General features: G+C 42.7%; 1 protein-coding gene across 3 annotated transcripts in view; it reads left to right on the top strand.

The window, feature by feature from the left end:
• LOC140206135 (pre-B-cell leukemia transcription factor 1-like) overlaps positions 1-22,719 on the top strand; it is a 607,496-nt gene that overhangs the window by 533,990 nt on the left and 50,787 nt on the right. The window contains exon 7 of one of the 3 annotated variants that reach the window (XM_072274344.1): positions 19,579-19,665. The exons of the other annotated variants lie outside the window; for them this stretch is intronic. Within the exon in view, the coding sequence (XP_072130445.1) occupies positions 19,579-19,665 (87 nt within the window). The remainder of the gene's footprint in view (positions 1-19,578; positions 19,666-22,719) is intronic. 3 annotated transcript variants of the gene reach the window in all.

Genomic DNA, 22,719 nt, shown 5'->3' with positions numbered 1-22,719 from the left:
GAATCAGAGAGTCCTACAGTACAGAAACAAGCTCATAGAGTCAGAGAGTCATACAGTACAGAAATAGGATCATAGAACCTAAGATTCATGCAGTTCAGTAACAGGCACATAGAATCAGAGAGTCACGCAGTGCAGAAACAGGATCATAGAACTAGGGAGTCATAAAATAGAGAAACAGTCTCATACAATTGGAGAGTTATACAGTACAGAAATAGGCTTATAGTATCAGAGAGTTATGCAGTACAGGAACAGGCTCATAGAATCAGATAACCATACAGTACAGAAGCAGGTTCATTGAAACAGAGAGTCATACAGTACAGAAATAAGCATATAGAATCAGAGGGTCATACAGTGCAGTAACAGGATCGTAGAATCAGAGACATACAGTACATAATTGGGCTCATCAAATTGGAGAGAAATATAGTGCAGAAACAGGATAATAGAGTCAGAGAGTCATACAGTACAGAAATAGGCAAGTAGAATTAGAAGGTCACAAAGTACAGAAACAGGCTCATAGAAACAGAGAGTCGTATAGTAGGATCAGAGAGGCAATCAGCACAGAAAAAGGATCATATAATCAGAGAGTCCTATAGTGCAGAAACAGGAACATATAATCAGAAAGTCACACAGTACAGAAACAGGATCATAGAATCCGAGAGTCATGCAGTACAGTAACAGGCACATAGAATAAGAGGGTCATGCAGTGCAGAAGCAGGATTGTAGAATCAGAGAGTCATACAGCATAGAAATAGGATCACAGAATTAGACATTCATACAGTACAGAAACAGGGTCATATATTCAGAGGGTCATACAGTACAGAAATAAGATCGTAGAACCAGAGAACCATACTGTACAGAAACTGGCTTGGAGAATCAAAGAGTTATGAAGTACAGAGATAGGCTCATAGAATCAGGGTCATACAGTACAGAAACAGGCTTGCGGAATCAGACGGACATACAGTACAAAACAGGGTTGTAGAATCAGAGGGTCATACAGTATCGAAACAGGATCATACAATCGGGACGTCATAAAGTACAGAAATAGACTCGTAGAATCAGAGAGTCATACAGTACAGAAGTATACTTGTATAGCCATAGAACTGTACAGCCCAGAAAAAGTTCCTTCAGTCCATCTAGTCCATGCCAATTAAGGCACGCCATCCAAGCTGGTCATATTTGTCAGTGCTTGAGCCATACTTTCAGTTCATGATCTCCATGCTGCCCACTGAACCGATCTGCACTAATTCCTTTTGCACATTTTATATAACCATATAACGATTACAGCACGGAAACAGGCCCTCTTGGCCCTTCTAGTCCGTGCTGAACTCCTACTCTCACCCAGTCCCACTGACCTGCACTCAGTCCATAACCCTCCATTCCCTTCCCGTCCATATATCTATCCAATTTAACTTTAAACGACAACATCGAACCTGCCTCAAACACTTCCGCTGGAAGTTCGTTCCACACAACCACCACTCTCTGAGTAAAGAAGTTCCCCCTCATGTTACCCCTAAACTTTTGCCCTTTAACTCCACTTTTTAAAAAAGGAGGGAGAGAGAAACATGGGAATTATAGACTGGTTAGCCTAACATCGGTGGTGGGGAAAATGCTAGAGTCAGTTATGGATCTTGTTATGGTATTGATGTGGATAGAGAATTGATTAGCAGACAGGAGAATTGGTTGGCAAAGAGTGGGAATAAACGGGACCTTTTCAGAATGGCAGGCAGTGACTAGTGGGGTACCACAAGGCTCAGTGCTGGGAACCCAGTTGTTTACAATATATATTAATGACTTAGACGAGGGAATTAAATGCAGCATCTCCAAGTTTGTGGATGACACAAAGCTGGGCGGCAGTGTTAGTTGTGAGGAGGATGCTAAGAGGATGCAGGGTGACTTGGATAGGTTAAGTGAGTGGGAAATTCATGGCAGATGCAATTTAATGTGGATAAATGTGAGGTTATCCACTTTGGTGACAAGAACAGGAAAACAGATTATTATCTGAATGGTGGCCAATTAGGAAAAGAGGAGGTGCAAGGAGACCTGGGTGTCATTATACACCAGTCATTCAAAGTGGGCATGCAGGTACAGCAGGCGGTGAAAAAGGCGAATGGTATGCTGGCATTTATAGCAAGAGGATTCGAGTACAGGAGCAGGGAGGTACTACTGCAGTTGTACAAGGCCTTGGTGAGACCACACCTGGAGTATTGTGTGCAGTTTTGGTCCCCTAACATCCTTGCCATAGAGGGAGTACAAAGAAGGTTCACCAGATTGATTCCTGGGATGGCAGGACTTTCATATGATGAAAGACTGGATCAACTAGGCTTATACTCATTGGAATTTAGAAGGTTGAGGGGGGATCTTATGGAAACTTATGAAATCCTAAAGGGATTGGACAGGCTAGATGCAGGAAGAATGTTCCCGATGTTGGGGAAGTCCAGAACGAGGGGTCACAGTTTGAGGATAAAGGGGAAGCCTTTTAGGACCAAGATTAGGAAAAACTTCTTCACACAGAGAGTGGTGAATCTGTGGAATTCTCTGTCACAGGAAACAGTTGAGGCCAGTTCATTGGCTATATTTAAGAGGGAGTTAGATATAGCCCTTGTGGCTAAAGGGATCAGGGGGTATGGAGGGAAGGCTGGTACAGAGTTCTGAGTTGGATGATCAGCCATGATCATACTGAATGGCGGTGAAGGTTCAAAGGGCCGAATGGCCTACTCCTGCACCTATTTTCTATGTTTCTATGTTTAACTCTCAACTCATGTCCTCTTGTTTGAATCTCCCCCACCCTCAATGGAAAAAGCCTACCCACGTCAACTCTATCAATCCTCCTCATAATTTTAAACATCTCTATCAAGTCCCCTCTCAACTTCCTACGCTCCAAAGAATAAAGACCTAACTTGTTCAACCTTTCTCTGTAACTTAGGAGATGAAGCCCAGGCAACATTTTAGTAAACCTCCTCTGTACTCTCTCAATCTTATTGACATATTTCCTATAATTCGGTGACCAGAACTGTACACAATACTCCAAATTTGGCCTTATCAATGCCTTATACAATTTCAACATTACATCCCAACTCCTATACTCTCTCACAGTGGTGACTGAAAAGAGGATGCTGTCTAAGTTGCATGCCATCTTGGTCAATGTCTCCCATCCACTACATAATGTACTGGGTGGGCACAGGAGTACAGACAGAGACTCATTCCTCCAAGATGCAGCACAGAGCATCATAGGAAGTCATTCCTGCCTGTGGCCATCAAACTTTACAACTCTTCCCTCAGAGGGTCAGACACCCTGTGCCGATAGGCTGATCCTGGACTTATTTCATAATTTACTGGTATAATTTACATATTTCTATTTAACTATTTATGGTTCTATTACTATTTATTATTTATGGTGCAACTGTAACGAAAACCAATTTCCCCCTGGGATCAATAAAGTATGACTATGACTATGACTATGACTATACTCAATGCTCTGATTAATAAAGGCCAGCATACCAAAAGCTTTCTTCACCACCCTATCCACATGAGATTCCACCTTCAGGGAATTATGCACCATTATTCCTAGATTCCTCTGTTCTACAGCATTCTTCAATGCCCTACCATTTACCATGTATGTCCTATTTTGATTAGTTCTACCAAAATGTAGCACCTCACATTTTTCAGCATTAAACTCCATCTGCCATCTTTCAGTCCACTCTTCTAACTGGCCTAAATCTCTCTGCAAGCTTTGCAAACCTACTTCATTATCCACAACGCCACCTATCTTAGTATCATCTGCATACTTACTAATCCAATTTACCACCCCATTATCCAGATCATTAATATATATGACAAACAACATTAGACCCAGTACAGATCCCTGAAGCACATCGCTACACACCGTCCTCCAATCTGACACACAGTTATCCACCACTACTCTCTGGCGTCTCCCATCCAGCCACTGCTGAATCCATTTGACGACTTCGATGTTAATGCCTAACAATCGAACCCTCCTAACTAACCTTCCGTGTGGAACCTTGTCAAAGGCCTTACTGAAGTCCATATAGACAACATCCACTGCTTTACCCTCGTCAACTTTCCTAGTAACCTCATCAAAAAATTCAATAAGGTGACCTTCCACGCACAAATCCATGTTGACTGTTCCTAATCAGACCCTGTCTATCCAGATAATTATATATACCATCTCTAAGAATACTTTCCATCAATTTACCCACCACTGACGTCAAACTCACAGGCCGATAATTGCTAGGTTTTCTTTTAGAACCCTTTTTAAACAATGGAACCACATGAGCAATACGCCAATCCTCCGGCACCATCCCCGTTTCTAATGACATTTGAAATATTTCTGTCAGAGCTCCTGCTATTTCCACACTAACTTCCTTCAAGGTCCTAGGGAATATCTTGTCTGGACCCGGAGACTTATCCACTTTTATATTCCTTAAAAGCGCCAGTACCTCCTCTTCTTTAATCATCATACTTTCCATAACTACCCTTCTTGTTTCCTTTACCTTACACAATTCAATATCCTTCTCCTTCGTGAATACTGAATAAAAGAAGTTGTTCAAAATCTCCCCCATCTCTTTTGGCTCCGCACATAGCCGTCCACTCTGATTCTCTAAGGGACCAATTTTATTCCTCACTATCCTTTTGTTATTTATATAACTGTAGAAACCCTTTGGATTTATTTTCACCTTACTTGCTAAAGCTGCCTGGTATCTTCTTTTGGCTTTTCTAATTTCTTTCTTAAGATTCTTTTTACATTCTTTATATTCCTCAAGCACCTCATTAACTCCAAGCTGCCTTTTGTAAATTCCTCTCCTTTTCTGAACCAAGTTTCCTATATCCCTTGAAAACCATGGCTCTCTCAAACTTTTAACCTTTCCTTTCAATCTAGCAGGAACATAAAGATCCTGTACCCTCAAAATTTCACCTTTAAATGACCTCCATTTCTCTATTACATCCTTCCCATAAAACAAATTGTCCCAATCCACTCCTTCTAAATCCTTTCGCATCTCCTCAAAGTTAGCCTTTCTCCAATCAAAAATCTCAGTTCTAGGTCCAGTCCTATCCTTCTCCATAATTAGATTGAAACTAATGATATTGTGATCACTGGGCCCGAAGTGCTCCCCAACGCATACCTCCGTCACCTGCCCTATCTCATTCCCTAACAGGAGATCCAATACTGCCCCTTCTCTAGTTGGTACCTCTATGTATTGCTCCAAAAAACTATCTTGCATGCATTTGACAAACTCCAAACCATCCAGCCCTTTTACAGAATGGGCTTCCCAGTCTATGTGTGGAAAATTAAAATCTCCCACAATCACAACCTTGTGCTTACTACAAATATCTGCTATTTCCTTACAAATTTGCTCCTCTGGTTCTCGGTCCCCATTAGGTGGTCTATAATACACCCCTATAAGTGTCACTACACCTTTTCTATTCCTCAATTCCACCCAAATAGCCTCCCTGGACGAGTCCACTAATCTATCCTGCCAGAGGACCGCTGTTATATTTTCTCTGACAAGCAATGCAACACCTCCCCCTCAGCAATGCAACAGCTCCCCCTTTAGGGTCATAGTCTTCTCTATCTTGGTGATTGTTTAGATGTTTCTGTAATGTTGTGAGTGTCTCTGCCTCCACATTTCTTCAGGCTTCATATTGCATCCTCCAACCACACTTTGGTTACCTCTAAACTTCCCTCCTGTCTTTGTTACCCTACCTAGGGTTAAAGACATTGAAAGCTGTGAAATGCAGTTTTTTGGAGCCTGGAGCTAAAAGGAGAATGCTGCCTATCTCAGCAGATCCCACAGGTGAATGTTGAGTTTATGTTACAGGTGGTTTGCCTTACTGCAGGAATGACCACTTCTGATACAAATCAGGACATCATGCTACCTAAAATTGTTGAATTCAATTTGGGGATATGAAGGATGGAATATGCCTTTTCCTTAAGCCTATTTATGGGACAAGGAATTAAAGCAGCAGGCAACTGCATCACCTTTGTACATTGAACACTGGCATTCTGCAATCTTTGAATTCATAGGTGTTGTGTTTCTGGAAGGAAAAAAGGATGGAAAGAGCAGGATCATTTACCAAAGGCAGAACAGTATAACCAACTGCAGCCCAACCGGATTTATTGCCACTACTTATATTGCTGTCCAGAGGTGGAAACACTAGGGCAATGGGACTCCATCTCCAGGTGATTTTTAAATGGAGCACTCGAGCTTTCACCATCGCCATCATTGTTTCTTTTGAGCCAAGTAACCACTGCTGGATTCTCAGGGTATGAATGCCCCCTGCCAAGAAGATTCTTTGAACTCTCTCGTTGGAAAAGGGAATGTTCTTTGATGGTGTCCTGATGTCTTCCCAGCATTGGCCTTCAATCCTTAACTTTCTTATTTATTATTAAAGAGCCTAGCCAGCCCATTCAGCATCAGTCATATTCCACGTGATGATGTCCGGTAGTCTCCCAGCCTTTCTACACCCCCCACCCCCTCCCTGTTGCCTGCATTGACTTATTGCTTTCAATCAAGCCTCAGAGTCTTGCACAGGGATGAGGTCAAACATGACACTGAGACAAGAAGAACATGACAGTAAATCCAATAGGTTGGACTTCAGGGGCATTTTATAGACAAAGCCTTTCTCTCCCTTGGATGTGGATGTGGTTCCTTTTCTGGAGTGAACTGGTCCACAGGATGGATTTCACAAGACAGAGCTGAGGTCCAACCTTGTGTGTGTGTTTCAGTTAGGATGGGAACTGAATCCATGAGCTCTGTTTCTGTCTTCTTGACCTAACCTTTGACTGTCAAAGCAGCACTGGTACCATAGCTCTGCAGGTGGTGTAGGAGGGTGGTGAGGGTAAGGTTTATACTTCTGTGTGGGCTTGTTTTCCCAGCTGTAGGTTTGAGTGCAAATGGGGCAGAACACAACACACACATTAATGAGGCCATAGTTTAACATCCTGTGCATCCACTGGGTCTCTGGAGATGTGCTTAAAGGCAAATTAAGAGTGAGCACAATGGTTGTTGCAATGATGGTCGAGGGGCAGGGGCCTGGCTGGTCTTCCTGCCAACGTTCTCAGTAGATGCAATTTATATGTTACTTAAGCTTTGTCTGTAGTTTTGTGTGTATACGTGCGCGTGCATGCGTGTGTGTGTGTGTGTGTGTGTGTATGTGTGTATGCATGTGCGCGCATGTGTCAGTGTATGTATGTGTGTGTGTGCGCGCGCATGTGTCAGTGTATGTATGTGTGTGTGTGCGCGCGCGCGCGAGTGTGTGCGTATTTGTATGTTGTGTTTGGTATTCTGATGTGTGTGGATTGAAGTGGATTTATTATTGTCACATATACTGATGAACAGTGGAAAAACTTGTCTTGCGTACTATTCACACAGATAAGACCATAAGATACAGGAACGTAACTTGGCCCCTTTGAGTCTGCTCCACCAGTCCATCATGGCTAATTTATTATCCTTATCAATCCCATTCTCCTGCCTTCTCCCTGTAACCTCTGACACCCTGCCTATCAACCTCCTCTTCAATTATGAATTGGCCTCCACAGACATCTGTGCATTGAATTCCACAGATTCACTAACCACTGGCTAAAGAAATTCCTTCTCATTGCTGTTCTTAATGGGTGTCCCTCTATTCTGAGGCTGTTCTCTCCAGTTCTAGACACAGTCTCTACAGGAAATATCCTCTCCACATGCACTCTATCTAGGACTTTCAACATTCAATAGATTTCATTGAGATCTCTCCTCAGTTCTTCTAAACACCAGAGAGTACAAGCCCAGAGCCATCAAAGTGCTACTCATGCCTTTCATTCCTGGAATCATTTTGGTAAATCTCCTTTGGACCCTCTCTAATGTCAGCACATCATTTCTCAGATGTGGAGTCCATAACTGCTCACAAGATCCCAAGTGCAGTCTGACCAATGCCTTATAAAGTCTCAGCATGACATCCTTTCTTTCATATTTTGGTCCTCTCGAAATAGATGCTACATCGTATTTTCCTTCTTTACTACCAACTCAACCTGCAATTGAACATTTAATGAATCCTGCACAGGGACTCCTATGTCCATTTGATATTGCAGTGCTGGCTGAGCTTGGCAATTAAGCTCACAGACATTTTATCACCAATTGAGGTGACATTCTCGGAGTACACTCAATGCAAGCACTCCCAGAGAGAAACACCAACAACTGTACACTGAGGATGTCACCACAACTGGCAATGAAATCTCTGCAAGTTAATTGCCAAGCTCAGTGAACACCGTAACATCAAACGCCTCAAACCAAGCTATCAATATTCAACACCATCCTAGATTCCCAAATCCCTTTGCACCTCTGCTTTTTGAATTTTCTTCCTGTTTAGCCTTTGATTATACCTTTATTCCTTCTATTAAAGTGCATGAACTGACACTTCCCTACAGTATATTCCACCCGCCACTTCTTTGCCCATTCTCCCAATCTGATTCAGTCCTTCTGTAGACTCCCTTCTTCCTCAACACTTACTGATCACGTCCTTGCCAGAGAACAATCTGTCCCAATCCATGCTTTTTAGATCCTTTCTCATTTCTTCAAATTTGGCCTTCTTCCAGTTTAGAACCTCAACACTAGGACCAGATTTATCTTTATCCATGATCAAGTTGAAACTAATGGTGTTATGATCACTGGAACCAAAGTGTTCCCCTGCACACACTTCCGTCACTTGTCCTAACTCGTTTCCTAATAGGAGATCTAATATTGCATCTTCCCTAGTTGGTCCCTCTATATATTGATTTAGAAAACTTTCCTGAACACATTTTACAAACTCTAACCCGTCTAGACCCCTAACAGTATGGGAGTCCCAATCAATACGTGGAAAATTAAAATCCCCTACCACCACAACTTTATGTTCCCTGCAGTTGCCTGCTATCTCTCTTCAAAGAATTCCAACTGATTTGTCAAGCAACATTTTCCCTTAAGGAAACCATGTTGACTTTGGCCTAATTTATCATATGCCTCCAAGAACCTAAAAAGCTCATTCTTTATGATAGACTCCAACATCTTCACAACCACTCAATACAGTTTAACTGGCCTATAATTTCCTTTCTTATGCCTTTGTTCCTTCTTGAAGGATGGAGTGACACCTGCAATTTTCTAGTCCTCTGGAACCATTTCATAATCTAATGATTCTTGAAAGGTCATTTCTTATGCCTCTAATTTCTCTTCAGCTACCTCCTTCTGAACCCTGGTGTGTAGTCCATCTGGTCCAGGTCACTCATCTACCCTTCAGACCTTTCAGCTTCCCAGGCACCTTCTCTTTAGTAATGGCAACTATTCTCACTTCTGCCCTCTGATACTCTTGAATTTCTGGCATACTGCTGGTGTCTTCCATATTAAAGGCTGACATAAAAGTTCATCTGTCATTTCTTCTCCCCCATTACTACCTCACTAGTGGCATTTTCCAGTGGTTCAATACCTATTCTTGTCTTTCTTTTACTCTTTACATATCTGAAAAAACTTCTGGTATCTTCTTATTTTATTGGCTATCTTACCTTCATATTTAATCTTTGCTCTCCTTGTTGCTTTTTTTGGTTGGTTTTTATAGCTTCCCAATCCTCAGGCTTAATTTTTGCGATATTATATGCCCTCCCTTTTCTTTTTATACTGTCTTTGACTTCTCTTGTGCACTGTCATCTCATCCTCCCTTTAGAATACTTCTTCATCTTGGGATGTATCTATCATGTGCCTTCCAAATTGCCCCCAGAAACTCAAGCCATTGCTGTTCTGCCATTATCCCTGTTAGTGTCCCCTTCCAATCAACTTTGGCCAGCTCCTCTCTCATGCATCTGTAATTCTCTGTACTCCTCTGTAATACTGATTCATCTGACTTTATCTTCTCCCTCTCAAATTGCAGGATGAATTTGAGAGGGAGAAGAGGGAGAAGCCATATCATGATCACCGGCTCCTCAGGGTTCCTGTACCTTAAGCTCCCTAATCAAACCTGGTTCATTACACAATACCCAATCCAAAATTGTCTTTCCATAGTGGTCTCAATTCATTACACAATGCATTGAGGGAATACAAAGTAAAACATTCACAGAATTCAGTATATAGTGAAAAAATGTGTGTTTGGTATTATTTGTGTGCATGTGCTTGATCTTATATGTGCGTGGTGTTATGAGAGTATGTGTGATTCAGATTAATTTATTTGTTTATCAAATATTCATCAAAACATACAGTTTTTGGCCCCTTGTCTAAGAAAGGATGTGTTAACATTGGAAAGGGTTCATTGGAGGTTTCACAAAATCTATTCCAGAATTGAAAGTCTTATCATATGAAGAGTATTTGATGACTCTGGGCCTATACTCCCTGGAACTTAGAAGGAGGGGTGACCTCATTGAAACCTATCAAATGTTGAAGGCCCTCAGTAGAGTGGATGTGGAAAGGATATTTCATATGGTGGGGGAGTCTAGGATCAGAGGACACAGCCTCAGAAGACAGGGGCATCCTTTTAGAACAGAGATGAGGAGGAATTCCTTCATCCAGAGAGTGGTGAATCTATCAAATTCATTGCCACAGATGGCTGCAAAGCCATTGGTTATATTTAAGGCAGATAGATTCTTGATTAGTCAGGGTGTGAAGGGATATGGGGAGAAGGCAGGAGATTAGGGCTGAGAGAAAAAGTGGATCAGCCAAAAAGAAATAGTGGAGTAGATTTGATGGGCCGAATTGCCTAAAATCTTATGGTCTTATGGTCTTGAAGCTGCTCGGAGTAAACATTCACAGAGGACCAAGTAAAGTCAGTCTCCTTGGACAGAAGTGGTATTTGAGAAGTAATGTTAATGCTGAGGCCCAGCTGGTGGCTCTGTGCCTCACAGTGTTTGGCTTGGCTCAGTTAATAATACTTGGCTGTGTTCATGGATTCCTTGTGTGTGTTTCAGTTCTCCACATAAAACCTGATACAGAGATAGGAGAAAGGAGGGAAAGATGTATATCACAATCAATTAATGCTCATGCCTAGGTGTCTCTGTGTGTGTCCTTGTGTCTGCAGTTCTATCTGAGATTCTGTGTGTGTGTGTGTGTGTGTGTGTGTGCGCGCACATGCGCGCGCACATGCATGTAAATGAGTGGAAGACTGTGTGTTTGTAAATGAGAGTGTGTATATATGAAAGAGAGGCTTTGTGTGTATGTGAAAGTGTGCACATGAGAGTGTAAATGTGTGTCTGTGTGCTTACGTGAGACAAAATGTGCATGTGAGTATATGAGGGAAAATATGTGTGTTTATGTGCGAGCCTGAGAGATAAACTGAGATTAAGAGCCACACATAAGATATTGGAGGAATTCAGCAAATCAGGCAGCATCTATGAATAAAGATTCAACGTTTCAGGCTGAGACCCTTCATTAGGTCTTGGTATGAAACATCGACTGTTTATTCCTCTCAGCCTGACTTGCTGAGTTCCCCTAGCATTTTGTGAGTGTTGCCCAAGATTTCCAGCATTCTTAATCTCTTGTGTCTTTATCTCTTGTATGTTGTATCTTTATGACTGTTTTCACAGAGAGCAACATACAATGTGAGTTTGTATGCCCATGTGGCTGTCACAGAAAAGTAAATTGCCACGTTACCCAGTCTGGATGGATTGTATCCCAAACCACCAGTTTGGTTGATTCCTGTCAACTTCCTCCTCTGTGAACAAATGGCTACTGGCTCTGTCTCTTGCAACCACACTTATCAATGATTAAATATAACTACAGTTGTATGTGACAATACAGCCCATCTTGCTCTTAGTGTGGAGTTGCACCCTCTTCACTGCAATGTGATTGGCTGATGTTATGATGAATAGAGTGATGTCTTTGTGGGATTGGCATTAGGTTTCAATGCTTGACTGTTGGGTCAACCAGCAGGTCTTGGAACAGCAATAATTTGGTAACAGCAGCCACAGTGGATCAGGGTAAGTATATGATTTACAAAATCACAAAAGAAACTTCATCAGTATCAGTTCAAAAACACATCTCACATCTGGCTGTCAAACCCCTGGGATCACATTCCTCCCAAATGTGTCACATTTCTGCAATCTCCCCACCAGCCTCACCCCTGGAACTTACTCTCATTCTGCTTACAGCCCCTGGATATTTCTTGTATGGACATGACCCATATCTCTACCGTAACAGCATGAGGAACTATCAGGCCAATGTTAACCTTGACTCTTACCTGGGGACAGAGGTTCTCAAGCTACGGGTTGCTTGCAACTTTTTATTGAATATGCAGTTTTCTTCCAGGTTTTAAGTCTGACATATTCATTAACATCTGTAAATACCCTGAAAGCCCTGTTACCACAGCAACGAAGTTGACTGTCACTTTACCTCTTCCCTATTTTACGTTTCCCTTTCACCTGCATTTACAGTGGTATCTGGACTGCTGTGTCTTGTCTGATCATCTTACTTTTATTACCTATCCTCACCTTCCCTTCCCTCACCTCCAATCCTCCTTTCCACTCATGTTGCCTCCACGTCTCCACTCCTCCCTCTACTCTGCATCTCCCTTTTCTATCTGACCCCTCTCCCTGTATCTATCTCTGTCTCCATCTCTCCTCCACTTTCCTTAGCCCTCTTCTCTTCCCAGTCTCCTTCCATGTTTCGCAACAAGATATCTTAAGCATTGGACCATTGCGGAAATGGGATATTGAAGAGAGGTTGATTTTTCTGACCACCTTCCCCAGAGGGTGCAGTTACATGAAGCCCAGTAGATGGCCATTGTGTATTTACAAGCAGAAGGGAGATTGAATGACCCTGCTGGATCTCTGTGCATTGACTCAGCTCTCTCCTACTGCTAACAGTGAAGCTGCTCCCACTTCTTCAATGCCAAGGTTAGGCTGATCCAGCTTAGAGTAAGTGAGTGCCAAAAGATTCCTTGGCAATGCTGCTTTGGACAGATTTTTACCTCACCTTTTCTCCAAGTACTCGTCCCCAGGTAACTTTTATCAATCCATCCTCTTCATTGCTTTTGCTTCTCGCTGGTAATTGACTGACACAGCTGGCTGCTTGTTGGTAAGTCTGGGAGGTTACATGGGCTAGGTGTGATTACAGCTGTAGTTTCAGTGGTTCAGTTTCACAGAGTGACAGAGTACTACAGCAAGGCACTAGGTTGCTCGATTCAGTTTTTCCATGCCAGCTAAGTTGCCCACCTGAGCTAGTCTTACTTGCCTGTGTTTGGCCTATATACATCTATCTATCTACGTCCCCATTCAAATGTTTTTTAAATGTTATAATTACACCCACTCCTTCCTCTGGCAGCTCTTTCCAAATGGATTCTTTGTGAAAAGGTTGTCCATAGGTCCATTTAAATCTTTTTTCCTTCCACTTTAAATCTATGCTCCTTAGTTTCAGACACCCCACCTCATATTATCCTGGAGAAAAACACTATTCACTTTATCTATTCTAATGAATTTATAAAGCTCGATAAGATCACCACTCAGCTATCAATGTTCCAAGGACAAAAGCGCTAGCCTGTCTGGCCTCTCCTCAATACTCAAGCCCTCCAACCCCAGTAACATTCTCATTCAACTCTTCTGCAGCTAAATGAAATCCTTCGTATAGCTGGATGACCAGATGTGCACAATACCCCACATGATGTCTCTGCTGAGGCAGCTGATTGGCTGTACTTACCACACACTCAGCCACTCTACAGGTAGCTGGCTCTCAAACATTTATCAAACAATATATAATTGGAGAGAACTAACCTCTTCCTGTTAAACTCCATCATGTGACATTGTATTCCCTCAGAACCCTTATACCACAAGCTTTCTCCTCTTCTTTTTTAATCGTGGGCATAGCCCCATCCACGTCCATCACAGATTCTTTTTCCTCTTTAGCTGATACACAAAACTTTCCTTAACGCTAAAAGTCGGACCACTGACATATTGGATGAAAGGAAAAAAGGAAGGGAGAGCAAACAGAATGGATTTCTGCTAATGCAGAAAGTGAGGGTATTGACTGTAGAGCATGGGTCCTTTAGGTATTCATGGTCCACTGGTATCTAGCACGGTTTGGATAAGTTCAAGTTAAAAGTAAATTTATTATCAAAGTACATATGTCACCATATATATATACAACCCTGAGAATCATTTTCTTATGGGCATTCACAGTAGATTATGAAGACACGTAGTCCTCTTTTTATTGTCATTTAGTGATGCATGCATTAAGAAATGATACATTATTTCCTCCGGTGTGATATCACAAAACACAGGACGGACCAAGACTGCAAAAACTGACAAAACCACATAATTATAACATATAGTTACAACAGTGCAACAATACCATAACTTGATGAAGAAGTTCATGAGCACAGTAAAGTTCGAAGTTTCTCAAACGTCCCAGATCTCACGCAGACGGAAGAAGGAAGAAAAACTCTCCCGTCCATGCCGACCACAAACCGACTCTGAGTCATCTGGAAACTTCGAGCTCTGATCAGCTCTCTGACACTGAGTACTCAGCGCCATCTCTGTCCGAACGATTCGACCTCCTTCTTGGTCGCCAAAAGCAGGCAAAGCTGGGGATTTTGAGGCCTTCCCTCCGGAAGATTCCCGACCCCACAGTAACGACAGCAGCGAATGGCCATTTCAGAAATTTCTCCAGATGTTTTCACGTCCATTCTCCATCAAATCAGAATTGTCCGCGGCCTCTATTTAACAGATGCGATATCATTTTTCACCAGAGGGCTGTGCACACGCAGGCGCGCCGTCATCTTCTCCTCCCGAGATACAGTAGATACGAGAATCACAAATGGATGGACAAATAGTGTGTAAAAGACAACAAACTATACAAATACAAAAGGAAAGAAAAATGATCTAAGAATAATAAAACACTATGTACACTTAAACACACTTAGATTAACACTACCTAGCACAGAAGGAGGAAGAGGAATAACTGACATAAAAATGAAATTACACAACAGTCAAATAAAACTTCTAAGGATATATTTTCATCAACAAAAGCAGGATTCAGTACTCAATGAGAGCGTATGGAACTCTGATAAGAAGTACATACCACTAAATTCCCAGGATTCAGGACATTTACAAAGGCAGGTGTGAAAAAAGGGCCTGAAGGATCACTGGGGACCCGAGTCACCCCAACCACAAACTGTTCCAGCTGCTACCATCCGGGAAACGCCAGAACCAACAGGTTCCGGGACAGCTTCTTCCACCAGGCCATCAGACTGATTAACTCACGCTGATTTGAGTGTATTTCTATGTTACATTGATTGTTCTATTTATTATAAATTACTATGGTTGCATATTGCACATTTAGATGGACATGTAACGTAAAGATTTTTACACCTCATGTATGTGAAGGATGTAAGAAATACAAAGTCAATTCAATTCAAATGAAACCACAACCCAGAAAAGTGAAGAAATTATCACCCATGGAAGAAAAAGTTAACCAATGCAAGAGCATGACTCCCCATAGAAGACATCTCCACAATCTGAGCAGAATAGATGTTGAGAAGGAAGCGTCAAATGCCTGGCTCACAGTTAGAGACCTCTTCCCAGAAACAGAAGAATTCCGTGTGGCAGTACAGGACCAAGTGGTCAGCACTAAACTGATCAAAAATACATAATAAAAGACCAACAAATTCAAAGTGATAAATACAGAAAATGCTGTGAGAAACCAGAAAAACTTCAACACATTACAGGATCCTGCAGCAGTTTAACTCAATCTGATTACTTACACAGGCCCAATCAAGTGGCAAACATCATTCACCAAAATCTTGCTTTAAAATACAAACTCATAAAAGACACCATACCTTACAATAAATCAAGCCTGATCCAGTTCTCGAGTCAGAGTCCAACAAATTATATTATGACCGATCCATTATCACAGTTCATACAATCCATATTAACTGTCTAGGTATAATATTAAAGGGTAAACAAACAGAACAACTTACTTAATAGATACAGCCATTCCAAACACACATAACATATAGAAATCAGAAAGTAAAAAAACAACAGTAAAATGCCAAATTAAAAGAGGAAATTGAAAGACTATGGAACATGAACAAGATATACATTGCTCCAGTATTAATATCTACAACTGATATCATCCCAAAGTCACTACACAATAACATTAAACAACTAGGCCAATACTGCAATATTTATATAAATCTCCAGAAAGCCACAATACTAACCACCACTAGAATAGTCCAAAAGTTCCTAGCAATTGAGAAATGAGTGTGTTTTGCTATACCTGTAGCTTAGGTTTTACCCGCTTGATCTGAGGAAAAAAAGCAATAATTATTGAGAACAGGAGATGAAGAGGTTGTGGAAACAGTTCAATAATGGGTGAGTGAAGTTGAGTGAAGTTATCCCATCTGGTTCAAGAGTTTGATGGTTGGGGATAATGACTATTCCAGAACCCTGGTGATGTGAGTGCTGAGGTTCCTGTACCACCGTCCTGACGGCAGCAGTGAGAAGAGAACATGGCTTTGGTAGTGGGGGTTGCTGCTTTCCTGTGAGAGCATTCTATGTAGTTGCGCTTAATGGTGGGAAGGGCTTTACCCATGATGGACTGGGCCATATCCACTAATTTTTGTGGGCTTTTCTGTTCAAGGGCATTGGTATTTCCATACCAGGCCATACCAGTCAGTCTACTCTCCACTACACATCTATAGAAGTCTGTCAAAGTTTTAGATGACATGCCAAATCTTCATAAACTTCTAAGAAAGTAGAGGTGCTGCCGTGCTTTCTTTGTAATGGCACCCAAGACAGATCCTCCGAAATGATCACTTGTGTGGCTGTTCGACACTACATCGTGCTTAGAGAGAACAGATCTTTTAAAATAGTCCATTTGTGTGTGTTAGTGTTCAAAAAGTAGTCATTTTTGTCACTGATAGTTGGTAAGAAATTGTTCGTCCATCGTTGACGTCGATGAGGACCTCGACACCATTATGATGGTGTCAAGACTAGCGCGTGATTTGGATTTAAGCCGTAAGGCAATTCAGAACTGTTTTGCTCACTGAGGATTCAAGCGTTCAGTCTTGGAGATGCCAGAAACGGCCAAGAGTGAAAATGAAATGATTTCACTACTTCAACAAGTTAGGGACTATAAAGAACTTGAAAGGATCAACATTTATCTTTAATGCTACAATGAAGATGAAGATTTAGAAGATGCAATCATCAAAAGTTTAAGATGGCACTGATAAGTGGCAACACTTTGTGAGCAGCTCCAATGGGAATTCTCATTTAGTACTACTACAGCTGAAGTCCTCTGTCCCAGCCATGTTGTTTTAAGATGTTTACAAAATCTATTGATCATCAAATACAGCAGACCCCAGATGGCAGGCTCAGGTCATCAGTGCCATTCCTCTTTAAGAAAACAGAAGTGTGGCAAGGGGGCCGGTCGGTAGGTACGATTGAATTGCAGAGGCCTTAGTCCCCATTCCTGACTAATCTGCTGGAAAATAAAACTAAAGATCTCAGAGCAAGATTACAGAATCAGAGGGACATCAAGGATTGTTGTGTAGTTTGTTTCACGAAAACATGGTTCAGCACTACCATTTCGGATGCAGCACAGGCTGCAGCCAGAAGGCTTCACCATTCACCAATAAACAGGACAGCTTACTCTTTTAAAGGTAGAGGAGATGAAGCATGTTTCATGATTAACCCATCGTGGTGCACAGATGTGGCGGTTTCATCTCAATCCTGCTCACCTGTCCTGGAAAATCTGGTGGTCATGTTGGACATACCCAAACCAGAAGTTGTGATAAACCAACATAGTCTGCTGAGACATTCAAGACTGGTGATATACAAGAAGTCCAGGTACCACCTAGAGAAGACTATTTTAAGAGCAAAAAATCAATTCCAATTGAAGTTAGAGCTCAGGTAGAAGGTACAGGTGCCTCAGGACTTACACTACCAGCTTCAAGAACAGTTATATTCACTCAACCATCAAAAAGGGATAGCTATACTCATTTAAGGACTCTGTTATATTGTTACTTAATGCTCCTTATTTGTTGCTATTTATTTGTATCTGCATTTGCACAGTTCGTTTACAGTTTACAGTTCCAGATGAAAAAGGATCTAGTGCTTTCCTGGAGTATATAACAAATAAACTCTTCTCTGGCTTCAAGCTAGGTACAGGTATCAATTAGAATTGACGATTCAATGATCAACTCTGCTATCATCCAGAGTTTGTCATTGAAACATCGGTTATAATTGGTATCTGTACTCAGCTGGAAGCCCAAGAAGAATTTATTCATGCAGTTCCTGATGTTTGCTCTTTACAGACTCTGTTCTATAGATTGATTTGCTAAATATACCTTCCAGAAAGAGAACCTCAGGGTTGTGTGCGGTGACATGTATGTACTTTGACTGGTCAGAGCATCAAATGATATGGTGAAAAGGATGTGTTGTCATCAGAGAGGGAATTTAGAAGAATGCAGGGGAATCTCATTGAAACCTACCGAATGTTGAAAGGACTAGGGTGGTTGTGGAGAGGATGTTTCCCATGTGGGGATAACCAGAACTATAGGGCACAGCCTCAAAATTGAGGGGCAGCCTTATAGAACAGAGGTAAGGAGGATATTTTTTTTAGCCAGAGGGTAGTGAATCTGTGGAATTCTCTGCCAAGGATTACTTTGAAACTTGAACTTTACCAGCAATCACTAATAGTAAGTGTGGTGGGTTAAACTCAGTCATTAGGTCCATAGTTCGAAAAGAAGTGATAGACTAGCGTAGCTGTGAACTATCTCAGCACATAGCTCTTGGAAAAACGTCACACATACAATGAGGCAACTTGGGGCATTGTAAGAGAATGAGACAGCAATCTCTGTTGTTCTGAAGCAACATCCCATAAATTGGACTCGGACAGGTTGGATAAACTAGGGCTGTTGTGTTTGGGTCGCAGAAGCTGAGGGGAGACCTGATACAAGTGCATAAGTTTCTGAAAGTCATAGATAGATTAGAAAACTGGTATCATTTTCCCAGGGTCAAAATGTCTATTTCTAAAGGACATGCATTTCAGGTGAGTGGGGGAAGCTCAAAGGAGATATGCAGGGCAAGTTTTAAACACAGAGTGGTGGGTGCCTGGAGCGTGCTGCCAGGTGAAGGGGTGGCGACAGGTATGAAAGAGGTTGTAAGCAGCTTCTATGTAGGCACATGAATATGTGGAATGGGGAAGGATATAGACTGTGTGCAGGCAGAAGAGATTAGTTTAATTAGCTATCATTATCTGAATTAGAAGGGCCTGTTCTTGTTCTGTACTGCTCTATGTAACTGTATGAATGGCAACAGATCTGCCTGTTGGGTTATCATTTTGTGCACCTCTTCCTGTCAACAGGAAAGCAGTGGCTGGCTGTGTTGGTGTAAGTGAGACCATAAATGCTTTTGAATGAGTTTGTCAGATTACGTGGGCTTGGTGCATCCAGTGATGCAGAGAACTACAAGCTCTCTGCATCACTGGAGTTATGTTGCAATGTTCCCTCTCCCAACCTTCCCACCCTTCCCATCTGACAATGACTTTTCCATCATCAGCTTTGTCTAGAATGACCACAATGTGTGCTACCTCTATGCCTTTTGTTAATCTTCTCCCCTTCTCTCATCTGAAGGTACAGAGACACGCTACAGATCGGTGGGCTCCTGCAGCCCTCCTGCTCCGCGCCCTGCTGGCCGCTCATCGTGCACAAGCTTAGAGAGTGAGTGTTACTGGCTGGTCTCAAAGTTGGGGGTGCGGGCTACAGAACCAGCACCGTCGCCATCGCCAGGGGCCATGTCATCCAGTGCACTGAACAGCAGCAGGGTGCCACTTTCCTCCCCAGCCACCCTGACAACCAGGAAGAAACTTTAGAACTCCAGCCTCACCCATCATTCACAGTCCAAGGATCAAATCTTCAGTTCCGAAACCACAGCTGCATTGATAAGCCTCTGCCTTCCTGTTTTGGGACAGGTAGATACAGATTTATCAATAAACTATCAATTCGAGGTGTGAACTGGCGCTGTGGACAACCAACTGAGTCTGCAGTGTAGGAATGCTTGCCAGATGCAGCTGCAAGAGGGAGAATGCTACAGGAGCAAAGTATTCAGCATTTCAAGCATCACAGGCTGAAAGTTGGATGCTTATTGACCCTAGATCAGGGTTTCCCAAACTTTTTCATGCCATGAGCCCCTACCATTAACCGAGGGGTAAGTGGACCCCAGGTTGGGAAACCCTGCCCTAAAGAGATACAGCACAGAAATGGACCCTTCAGTCCACTGACCATCAACCTCCTCTATTCTCCCCTATTTCCCGACATTCTATCACTCGCCTGCACACGAGGGGCAGTTTGCTTCAGCCAATTAACCTACATGCCCACATGGTGTTTGGGAGGTGAGAGGAAACCAGAGCACCGGCAGAATACATTGCAGTCACAGGAAGAACGTGCAAACTCCACATAGAGAGCATCTGCACTCAGGGTCAGGATTGAACCTGGGTCTCTGGAACTGTGAGGAAGCTGTGCCACTATGCCTCCCATGGGTTATGGATACTTTATTGCCTTGTGTACAAACACTGAGGTATCAATTTTTATATTAAACAAATATTGGATGACATCGCAACATAATAGGAGCCAAATCGTTAGAAATTGAGATTATTAGTGTCCATTATTTAAATGCAGACCTAAAAAGAATGGAGTTACAACTTCAGCTGGCATGATGCCAGGTGCTGGTCTTTGGTAGGAGATTGCCACAAAAAAGGGCAGACTGACAATGCCACAATATGTACCACAAAGCTCTGGCTTATGTCCTGCTTGGGTACAGATAATAGTTATACAGCAGGGATGCAGGCCATTTGGCCCATGATATCCAGGCTGACCAAGTACTATCTACACCAAACCTATTATCCATGTCATTTCAGCTTCGTCCTGCCATGTCAGCTCCCTCTTCACATTGCTAAGTCCACTTCCAGTCACCCTGCTCCTGCTGCTCCTGGTTCACCCAGCATGGGTCACTGGACACCACCCTTTCAGGTTCACTTCAGCTCTATCACTCCTTCTTCCTTCTGTCTGCTTCAACTCCACTCTGCCATGGTGGTTGAAGGCTGTGTTATCCTAAGGGGGCGGGGGGGGGGGGGCGCGGGAGTGAGTTACAGTATAGTTGCGGATTCATTCTTACTGGAATGATTATACATTGGTATTAGACTGCATTTCCACTGGGAACCAACATGACTGGGGTAAGGTGCAGGGATCATGCAGAGGTGCTGGATGAAGGAGGGGCAAGTGGAGATGGTTTGCAGCTGAAGACCCTTTTCGACTATGGGTGGGTAGTAGCTCACCAGCAGCAAAAATCCTTGGTGTGATTTTTGTGTATCATGGCTGTGATTGGAACCACAGAGCGGGATGACCATCACAATAGCTCCCACCCATCAACAAGGAGCCGCACTTCAAGCTGGAAATGTCTGCAAACATCTCAGAGTTTTCTGTCCATTGTAATGTAATTCAGAGTCCTCTCAAAGACTGGCTCACTTTCACCCCTGTCAGAGACCAGCAGTGGAGGTGGTTGGAGGAGGATGTTCTATCACAAGATGTATTAGGAGTTCAGGTATTGTCCATTGTCTGCAGGGATACCAGTGTGCAGCACTGAATACCAGCTCCACCACTGGAAACTAAAGAGATTTCACTTGCTTAATGCCAGCTTAATGTGTGTGACCTTACACAGCAATACTCAGAAGAGGGGTGATCTCTGAATCGACTTTAAATACTTCCTTCTCTGGAAGTACTATGACACTAAGTTCATTTGAGCTACTAAGCAGAAGCTGTTTGACCCAATGAGTTCCTCCAGCAATTGCTCATTGCTGGGGCTACAGCCCTCAAGGGGCCAAATGTCCATCACTGCTTCTGCTTTGTCAGGCTCTGAAGGGGCTCTCTTTCGCATTGCCTGGAGATGAATATGGGTTCTCTGGCAGTCGTCCCATTGCAGTGGGCAAAGAAGGCTTTATTACCAATCCCTGGTATGAGCCTACTCTCCCTCATGCCCTGCAGGGAGTGGGTTACTTGTACCTCTTGCTCTCACCACACATGCCACAATATCCTGGCAGGAAAGTTTAATAGAGCTGTTAGGGAGGGTTTAAACTAATTTGGCAGGGGGATGGGAAACGGAATGACGGAGCGGAGGAAAGGGAAAACAGAAATAAATTTAAGATAGTGAGCAGTAAAGATGTCAGGAAAGACAGGCAGGTGATGGGGCAAATTTGTAGCCATTGGGATGAGTTGCAGTGCAATAAAGTTGCAGTGAAATCAAAGCGAAAAGTACCAAATACTGGTCTTAAGGTGTTATACTTAAATGCACGCAGCATAGGGAATAAGGTGGATGATCTTGTTGTACAGCTACAGATTGGCAGGTATGATATTGTGGCCATCTCTGAGATGTGGCGAAAGGATGCATGTCCCTGGGAGCTGAACGTCCAAGGATACACGGTGTCTCGGAAGGATAGGTAGGCAGAGGGGGAGGTGTGGCTTTATTGGTAAGAAATGATATTAAATCATTAGAAAGAGGTGATATAGGATTGGAAGGTGCATAGAAACATAGAAACATAGAAAATGGGTGCAGGAGTAGGCCATTCGGCCCTTCGCGCCTGCAGCACCATTCAGTATGATCATGGCTGATCATCCAACTCAGAACCCTGTACCAGCCTTCCCTCCATACCCCCTGATCCCTTTAGCCACAAGGGCCATATCTAAATCCCTCTTAAATATAGCCAATGAACTGGCCTCAAC

The sequence above is a fragment of the Mobula birostris genome, chromosome 12 (assembly GCF_030028105.1).
Source record: "Mobula birostris isolate sMobBir1 chromosome 12, sMobBir1.hap1, whole genome shotgun sequence".
NCBI classification, from domain to species: domain Eukaryota; kingdom Metazoa; phylum Chordata; class Chondrichthyes; order Myliobatiformes; family Myliobatidae; genus Mobula; species Mobula birostris.
This window is presented reverse-complemented; position numbering and strand designations above follow the sequence as displayed.